Source organism: Quercus robur, chromosome 2, assembly GCF_932294415.1.
Source record: "Quercus robur chromosome 2, dhQueRobu3.1, whole genome shotgun sequence".
In the NCBI taxonomy this organism is placed as follows: domain Eukaryota; kingdom Viridiplantae; phylum Streptophyta; class Magnoliopsida; order Fagales; family Fagaceae; genus Quercus; species Quercus robur.
In genome coordinates, this window is record NC_065535.1 from 67,214,476 (window position 1) to 67,224,298 (window position 9,823).

Below are 9,823 nucleotides of genomic sequence, written 5' to 3' on the forward strand. Positions count from 1 at the left end.
TTAGGGTTTGAAAATAAACTTTTTAAATAAAGAATTTATGATTTTTTTTTTTTTTTTTTTGAATTGGAAGAATTTATGGTTTAGATAACCTATTGGTTCAAAAGTTGATAATTTCAGTCGAACTCCATCTTATTAATAAAATATTCATGTAAATTGAAATATATTGTGTATCTTTATTGCTAGTAAAATTGGCATTAATTTTTTATCAACAAAGATTACAACTACAGTTGGAGTTAGTTAAATAGTATAATTAGTATTATTTCGTTATTTTTAAAAAAATTTCCTCGACAAATCAACTAAATATATCAGAGTACAGCCTTGACGCAGGTCACAACACAAGGGACCAAAGGCCATTTGTCTTTCTTCTCTTATTTTTATTTATTTATTTATTTAAATGACAGCAGATACATAATTACATACAACCTGAAAAATGTAACCTCATTTTTGAGATTGAGACAGTAAAATTCCTCAATGGAGTTAGAACATCTCCACTACTGCTTTTTTACATACCCTCAAATCCAAGATTCACACGAGTTCTTTTAACAGATACCGCTTACACTATACAAAAATCTTAAGCGAAGTTAAGTAGCTTAGGATTTGTTATCACAAAGAAAACAAGAACCTGGGTCTCTTCCATAATATTTATACCAGAGGCATTGCACATCAAGGTTCATCATGTACAGCTATAGCAGGGCTTTTCTTCTTCTTCCTATCACTAAAGCTAGCGCTTGAAATTAAGCTTGGAAGACAACATTGCACGGACCTCATTGATTTCTCCTTCTCGGTGAAGACGCCTCCATTAGGAGTCTTTTCACTACTAGAGACAGAGTTAGTTCCATATGGGGTACCATGTGCTGACTTTGGGGTGAGGTCAAGTACAGTCGGTTTAGCTTCCATGTTTCCGTTGGCCATGTTCTGATTGCCTGATGTATTTAGGTTGTCAACATCTTCATTTTCGTGTCTGCTGCTCTCTCGGAATAGTTCAGCTAGTTTCTTTTTTGGGGATGGTTCAGGTAAGGAACCAGGCATTCTGTCCTCGAAACGAGCTAGTTTCTTTATCGTATCTGTTGGGGATGGTTCAGGTAAGGAACCAGGCCTTCTGTCTTCAAAACGAGCTATGTTGATTCGAGGGGTTCCAATGGATAAGCTATGATGGACTGGAGTGTTGCCGCGGGATGGGGTAAAATCTGCAAGACAGACAATGAATACAACAAATTTTGATGGGGAAATTGAACAAACAAATATTTCTGCATGTCTAGCTTCTGCATTCTTCATTGCTCATCATACAGTTAAGTAAACAACCATATAAAATCCAAAAACCATTACTATATACAAAGGTATGGAACTTTCTTCCCATGACCCACGCATGCAAGACAAAAATGGTTCAAAGCATTTTGTATTCTTACCACCATTGACACTATAAAAATCATCCTCACAATCTGACTCTAACCAGGGTTGAGAATCAAAAAAAATTTCCTCTTTGCTACCTGCAAAAGAAAAAACAACACAAAATTCAACTTGAAGCACAATATAGGCATAAAGAGTAACTTATAGATATAAATGAGACCAACCACTAAAGTGACACATGCCCCCCAAACATCATTTCTGACCTATCACCAAAATTGATATTTTCTCCTTTTTCTTGAACTAACTTGTAACGAGGGAGACTAGCAATGCTTTGCATTGCATTGCAGCTTTATTTTTTATTTTTTCAAAAATCCAAGTGGATGAAAACCTATATCCCACTTGCTACATTTCTACTATCACTCCCATACCCAAAAGGGGACATGGAATCATGACCATTGCACAGCTCTGAAGTCTAAATTTTAAACTGCAATTCAGTTTTAGAAAACAGAAGGATGCTAGAAAGCTAAAGGTTTGATGACATAGAAAAAGGGTTAACCAAAATACACAAGTGCAACAGAGAATGTTTATAAGGGCTATTCTCATTGGACATACTAGATCTAATGGAAAAGCCACTTCGCTAAAAAGTTGAGAGTAATATACAATGAAACAGTTCTCAAAGATCTTCAAAAATGCCATTAATATTCACTTTTTATGAAACCATACAAGTGACTAGAGACCAAACATGATTTTTACCTTCATACTGTTGGGATGGTAATCCTTTAATTTCTCCTGAAAATATTCCATTTAATTTCATGATATTAACTGTATCATCTTCTTTCTTAGCAATTTACTTAAACCCGACTTACCCTTCCATATCCTATACAGTGGTCCATCCATCACTCAGTCTTGCGTAAAAATTTAATCCTCAAGAGTCACTAACACCACAACCCAAGATGCATCTCATTAAAATGGGCCTAAACTAATGGCCTACAGATATACACAATTTTCAAAGAGGGGGTGGGGGGACCAGTTGTCTAATCAGACAACTATATTAGATAACTATAATGAAAGGTAAATAATAGTTGGAGACAATACATATTCTGTATCTACCGAAAGCCCTACATTGTAATGAATGCACAGGACAAGGGTTTTCTACAAACCCCGAGTTTGCCTAGAAGGCATCTAGAATTTTAGAGCTCACACCTTGCCACAGTAAAACAAAGGCTTACTTTCTTCTCCACATCTTACAACATCATCCACACAACACTTCTGAGATGCAAAATCCATAATCCCTATGCCAGCAGGGCAACCACATGGTATTTTGTTTATCACTAGGAAGGAATTATTAATAAAAAATAAAAAGAAGGTTTATTCTCAAAAAAGCTTTCATCAATCTCATATTAGTCTTCCTTACAACACCACTCTAAGAATCGAATCTAATAGCTCTGAACAGCTTTTTTTTGCTTTGATTGTCCTTCATAACAATCAGAGCCTATTAGCCAAAAGAATAAAAGAAAACCTCCAAGAAGTCCATAAACATTTATAGACTAATAGACAATAAATCCAAGGAGGAAGATCATATTCAGAAAGAGCAGTTAAACAAATGGATTTATTTATAACCAAAAATGAAACTTACTGATTGATAAATGAATGGAATAAAACCGATTCAAATCATAAAAGACTAGCAAACAAAAAAGATATATGAATATTGAAAAAATCCAATCTAGCTAATGAAATCAACAAGGAAGCGTGTCAAATACTGTGTGGCTAAGACTAACAAATGTAATAGTTGAATATAAAAAACAATTTAAAAAAAAAAAAAAAAAAAAAAAGATGATGATTTCTTCAAACATGTAGAAAATGAAAAAAGTAATCCATAGAGACCCCACACCCCATTTCATTATAGATCAAACATCACTTAAAATATCAAAACAAAAAGAAACAGAGAAAATATTATACAACGTAATAAACCATCAGATATAGTAAGAAAATTTGAAAACAAAAAACACCCATCTGATTTCTTGCACCATATAGTCAAATACAACTTTTTTTTCAATGAAAGCTATGCTTTTTACATAGAAGAAGAAGCATACCATAGACTCTGGGGGTTGAGAGAGAAGGCGACCACTGAGACTTAACAGAAACAACGTTGTTGAGGATGATCGGACGGTCACCATTGGTGGGAATTTCCTTGATGGGTGAGGGAAGAATGACGAGCTTGTCGTCTTTGGCGGAGCTAGAGTTTCCATAAATCGATACACACGAACCCATATCTCTCTCTCTCTCTCTCTCTCTCTCTCTCTCTCTCTCTCTATATCAGTCTGATCATCACGAACACAGAGAGACTCTTGAAAAAACAAAACAGCTTTTACAGACTGGGTGAGAGTGAAGAAGAGAGAGGGTTTTTTGGCGTTATGTAAAACACTATAATAAAACTTTAAAAGGCAGTGACTCTGAAATAGCTCAGAGAGAGAGAGAGATAGAGAGAGAGACCTTTGAAAGTTGAAAAGGTAAGTTTATATTTATCAAAGAAGGAGACTATCTCGTATTGTGTTTTTGTAAAATCAAAATGTGACTGGTGACTGGTAAAGAGTGTTATAGTGTATTTACAGAGGTGGGACCTACTCTGAAAATTGTTTCTGTGTGCATGTCACTCTTTGAGTCTTTCAATTACTTTTCTTTCTTTCTTTTTTTTTCCAATAAATATATGTGATTTAATTTTTTTTCCACAATTACTTGCGTAATGTCAAATGTGTTAGGATTAGGTGGAAAAAATAAATCAGTTATTAAATCATACGAAAGTGACATTATTTTTTAGTTAAAAACTAATCATCTTAGTGAAGTTATAAATAAAATAATTGTGCTATCATGTATATAAAATAGAAAATAATTTTGTAAGTGACATTATCAGACATGAGAGGAGAGTCTTAGTGACACAATTTCTTACCTCAATTTTTGTCATAACATATTGTGTGGTTAATTATAAATGATGGAAAAAAAAAAGATTATTTTTTTTAGGAAAAAGAAATAATGATTCTAAATAAAAGAGTTTGTCAATTACTTATAAGAAATCAGTTATTAATCATACGAAAGTGACATTACTTTAGTTAAAAACTTATCATCTTAGAGAAATTATATATAAAAAATTACAAATAAAATAAATTTGTAAGTGACATTAGCAAACATAAGAGAATAGTCTAAGTGACACAATTTCGTGCCTCAATTTTTGTCCTAACATATTTTGTAGTTTATTATAAGTGGTGAAAAAAAAAATAATGATTTTTTTAGGGAAAAAAAATAATGATTCTAAGTAAAAGAGTTTGTCAATTGCTTTAATCAATCATCTCAACAAGTTGTGACAAAAATTATGATAAATAATATAGTTCTAAAAGAAATATTAAAAGAACTATTAGCTGGGTAATGATTTGGCTGTATAACTATGTTTTCATATTGTGAATTGCGTGGTTTGTAACTCTGTATTATTTATCTATTTAGGAGAGGGAAGTTTTCTATATGGCTTTAATTTATATATTAAAAAAATGGATTTAATTTATTTGTTGGGAGGATTAAGGACTTGATGTGTGTATACTAGTGGTGAGTGTGTGGGTGTGGGTGTGTGTGGAGATGAAAGGTTTAGCTGTTTAGGTGACTTGACAATATTGAATCATTAAGTGCAATTTAATTTTCTTTCTTAAAAAGAGGAAAAGATTTTTCGGATAAGTAATATTAAAATGAAATCATACATTGATTTAGGCATGGTTATCTCTTAAACGTCCATCTTCATTTCAAAGTGATTGTGATTGGTAATATTACGCTACCACCGAAAATGGACTGCTTCACATACCTATTTTTTTTCCAAAAGAAACGTTGAAAGCAAGAAAATCTTGTATATACTTAGGCACATGGATATTATTTAAGCCATTTTTGTTTTTTTCCTATAATAATTATAGATATTCTAAATATATATCTCTATAATTGACAAAAAAAAACCAAAAATATCTGGCACAACCTCACCAATTTTTTGGTATTTTTTGGGGCAGTTGGCAAAGGATAGATTTCACCATAAAATAAAAGAACAAAAATGGGAAAAGGGTGCTGTAAATTAAAAAATAAATAGTATAACTATAAATAAATAAATAAAAGGGAAAAATATAATTCAAAAGAAAAGAAGGGCACCATAGAAATTGGAATTGTCAAGGAAAGACAGCTAACACGCTTGGAAGTTGGAACAGTGGTCACCATTCACCAGCCTTGGCCTAACACGTTTGGGACACGCCATGGTCATAACTCAAAAGGGCTGACCCCAGCTTCTGATATGGAAAAGTGCATAATCTAATTTTGTACTGATTACTGAGCTAATAATCATGTGGAAATTATGTGCATGTCTAATTAATACTATAAGAAATGATTTCCCACCAATTCTGAAATGGTGGAATTAGTATTACCGCATTAACTTTGAATCCATTCCACAACTTTGAATCTCATGCTTTATCATACTTTTTAAAATGCCAGTATAAATGTCACAATTTTGTTTAGTTCCTTTCTTTTCTCTTGGATTAACAAAAAGGGCCACAGATTTTGCATTTTGTATAGCCTTTAGGCTCAAGTTTGTGCAACAATTTTATAGAAGAGTGCAAGCCAAAATATGCTCAACTTTGGTATACTAGAGCTTGAGCTGCAAATGTCGGTAAAAAGAAGAAGGAAGAAAACAGAGACACATCATGCACAGAATCCACTTAGCTTGGTCTCAACCACCAGAATGATTGGCAGCAGGGAAGACACGAAATTGCTAGATAAAGTTATAAACAAAGCTCTAGTCATTTCAAGGTTTCAACTTTCAATTATGACCCACCAATCTCACTTTTCATTACAAATGACAAAATATGGGAAATGTGATTTAGATGGGGGAGTTGGAGTATAGTTGAAAATGATAGAATTAACCAAAAGTTTGACTAAATTTCTTCTGTGATGAAGATGTTAGGTATTAGAACAATAGCAATATTTCCATAACTGGTTCAACATGGACCCTGCTTGTAAAAGTAGGATTTAAGCATGTGCGAAGATGGATCCTAAGAAATTAACTTGTATAAATTATAAAACACAATCTCAATGGTTGGTTAGCGGTTTTCATGCTTCGTATGATCCAACATGTGGTCTTGAGTTTTTTTTTTTTTTTTTTTTTGGAGAAGACATGAGGTCTTAAGTTAAGTATTCTAATATTTATCACTTTGGAGTCACTCTAATGATTTTTCCTTATAATTACCTAGTATTTATGGGTAAGGCAAAAAGGATTACACATTTTAGGGAAAAAATTAGGTATGTATTCTAAGACTTTCGACACTTATGGTAGGGAAAAAATAAATGATATATATATATATATATATATATATCATTACTATTAAAATACTAGTCAAGTTATTATTAAAATCGCTAATAATCGCTTATATGCAGGAGCAGCTCCACATAAAGCCTAAGGTGGTCAAAGGACCACCCTAGCCAGGAAAAAAAAATAATTATTATGTATAAATTATAAAAATTTATGATTTTTTTATCCTTAAAAAAACTTTGTGACCACTCTAAATTTTTTTAGGCCTAACATAATTAAACTTTGGACAAACTTTGACAGTAAACTTGGTTGTAGACTAAGGCTACAACTCCATTCAATATTTTTTTTATTGAATGTGATTTTTAACAAATTCACTATTTAATTACATTTTCTTCTAATATTCTCTATATTTACTAAATTTCAAAAAGATCGATAGCTATGTCATCAATCAAATATTTAAATTTCGAGTTGTTGTAATCTAAAATTATACATATAAAATAAGTTTTTGGATCGAATAGTAAATAATATCCGATTGGTATGGAATTTGACATGTGTTTTAAGAATATAGAGAACATACAATTCAACGATTAGATTTTCAAAATATGTAGCAATATTAATTTGTTTAGCGAGAGTTGTAGCCTTAAGTTATAACTAAGTTTGTAGCCAAATTTTGTACTTAAACTTTGGTCCTCTTAACAATATATTAGTTCCTTACAAACAAAAAAGTAAGAGTTCAAGAAAAATTTTGAAAAAGATGTAGCTTGCAATTTCTTTCTATGAATTTTCAAAGTAAGAAAATTCATAGAAGGAAATTGTAAGACTTTATGTGTTTGTGTGTATGTTTTTTTTCATAAATATATGAAGTTCTCTTTTTATTAGATTTTGTATAATTTAAGTTTCTTAATGACCACCCTCAATAAAATTTCTAGAGCCACCACCACCTAGGAAAATTATTAAATACTCCGGAAGTACCATAAATGCGTACTCTCTCCTTTCACATGAATTGTGGATCCCACCATAAATTTAATTAGTGGGACTCACAATTATGTGAGAGAGAGGTGTACGCATTTATGGTACTTCGGGAGTACTCAATAATTACCCCACTACCTATATGGATAAATTTTGCCTAATAAACACCGAATTTAAGATTCAAGATTCAACGTACATGCTCACACAAAACACACCCATCCAATCAAATCTAGGGTATAATATAATTAGTACCAATTATTTTGGTTGAATGTGACTATGAAGAGTGTGAGAGTGCCTTTTTCCGTAACACTCAGGCCCAAGGATTCCGGGCCGAATAGTTGTAGTTTGGTGGACCGGGTTTTGATTCACCGCAACAAACAGGCTGTTTAAGAATCAAGTGGTGCATAGGGCATGCTTCTTACAATACATATAAACTGACAAACAAGGATATTTTGTATTGAACAACAAATCAAAACAGCAAAGTAAATGCAGAGAACAAAATAATAAAAGCACAAAACAACGTTTTAGGGATCCTTAAATTAGTGGAAAGTATTTCATTGAATTTTTCTTTATTATGATTACAGTACGCTCACTGAGACGTGATACAAGGTTCAAGCAAGCTCAAAAATTACAGTCTTGAATGGTTATTCTAACCTTCAAGACTTGCAAAGTTTGATTCTTTTTGAATCCGAGTATGTGCTATAGTGGCTTTTCTAGGATATCGGGAAGTAGTGTTACTAATTTTCCCTGAGTTTTCTCTTCTTTACAGAGTTTTATCAATAGTTCTTTCACTCCTAAAATTCTCTCCCTTCTTCGCAATCCTTCCCCTCTTTTTATAGTGATATTCTAAAGTCCCAGGGGAACCATTGGTTCCCCTGCTTTGTCCTCTGGTCAACAGGGCATGTATTGTACCCATCGCTCAGCAAGTTCCGTTTCCCTATTCTTCATCCTTTCCTTCCTTTAGTTTTGATTTCTTTGAAAGTCTATGACTGACTACCTATTTCGGAACATGCTGAGGTCACGCCTTTCTCGATCCCACTTTTGGTAGCTCTTCTTCTTTATATTTTTTCTCAAATGGGCAGAATCTCATTCTGCCGGTTTGAAAGTCTTCCGCTGCTATTCCCTTTTTTATACTTCTTCATTCTAGTTCCCTGAGGCACTTCCCACTTGCGCCATGAGAGGTCGCTGATTCTTTCCTCTTTTCTTGCTGGGTCGTTTGGCGCTTGAGAGGGACGTGGCTTCCCCTCTATTTCTTGTGTTTCTTTTTTGTCCTTACCTTTCGAACTGTCTTAATCTTTTGTTGACTGTGCTTACACGCCTAGGAGGATTCGAGCCTTTTTGGTGGTCTCTGAGAATCCCGGCTCAGCTTTCTTCTTCAATCCTCTGATATGGGCTACTTTTCCTTTTCTTTCTTCTTTTCTTGTAAGCTTATGGGCTTCCCTTTTTCCTTCTTGATGCTTCTTTTGGACTTGAAGCCTCTTGGGCCTGCCATTTCTTCTCTTTCGTGGCCCCCTTGCACTTATTTCTTTGGGCTTGGGTACTGTGTTTTTTTTAGACCTCAACAAAGAGAACATTGTGATCCCTATGTCATCATTCTTAAACCCGAACCAACCCAACTAGTCAAACCGGTGAACCAGTGATCCATTACCTAAACCAATTTCAGTCTTTAATTATACAATTTAAGCATATGACTTGATCTGTTGATCAGACCTAGTGGGTTCTTTGTAACATGTTCAAACCAAACAAATTCTTTAAAATCATTCAATGTTTTTCACAAACTCCAAAACACTTATCTACCTAAATTTAAAATGCTTTGTTTATAAATAGTTTGACATTTTGGTCTTTTCCAAAAAAGAAAAAATATATGATATTTTATGTGATAGGGTAAACTGGAATTTGCCCCCATAAATTATAGGGACAAATACAACCTCCTATTTATACCACATATGAAGTTGAAGATGTTTTTGACTTTTTGTTGATTTTGTCTAACACTAGCACCTAAGTTTTTTAAAACCCACATTTTCCCACATCATTATTCCAATATGTTTGTTAATTAATTTTATATAAAATCTCCTATATTTACCTTGTATGGACACGTTTTGCAGCCCAAGATGTATGAGATATTGGCCCAGTGAGTCCAGTATAATAAATTTGTAAAGAGTGGGTCAAAGAACTAGGCCC

At 33.2% G+C, this 9,823-nt stretch overlaps 1 protein-coding gene across 1 annotated transcript; it reads right to left on the reverse strand.

Annotated features, from left to right (window-relative positions):
- Positions 1 to 424: 424 nt before the first annotated feature.
- LOC126714632 (uncharacterized protein At3g27210-like) lies at positions 425 to 3,867 on the reverse strand. The gene is made up of 3 exons (XM_050414862.1): positions 3,441 to 3,867; positions 1,407 to 1,487; positions 425 to 1,187 (listed from the first exon to the last, which is right to left on the reverse strand). Exons 1-3 carry the CDS (start codon positions 3,616 to 3,618, stop codon positions 664 to 666), a joined length of 783 nt encoding a protein of 260 aa, XP_050270819.1. The 5' UTR covers positions 3,619 to 3,867; the 3' UTR covers positions 425 to 663.
- Positions 3,868 to 9,823: the final 5,956 nt, after the last annotated feature.

Bases quoted from the DNA above. Each gene is read 5' to 3' on its own strand.
- LOC126714632 (XM_050414862.1), bottom strand. From the start codon at position 3,618: ATGGGTTCGTGTGTATCGATTTATGGAAACTCTAGCTCCGCCAAAGAC. The intron at 1,488-3,440 runs GTATGCTTCTTC...TTTCTTTTGCAG, and splicing joins CTCAACCCCCAGAGTCTATG to GTAGCAAAGAGGAAATTTTT. The intron at 1,188-1,406 runs GTAAGAATACAA...TCTGTCTTGCAG, and splicing joins TTTTTATAGTGTCAATGGTG to ATTTTACCCCATCCCGCGGC.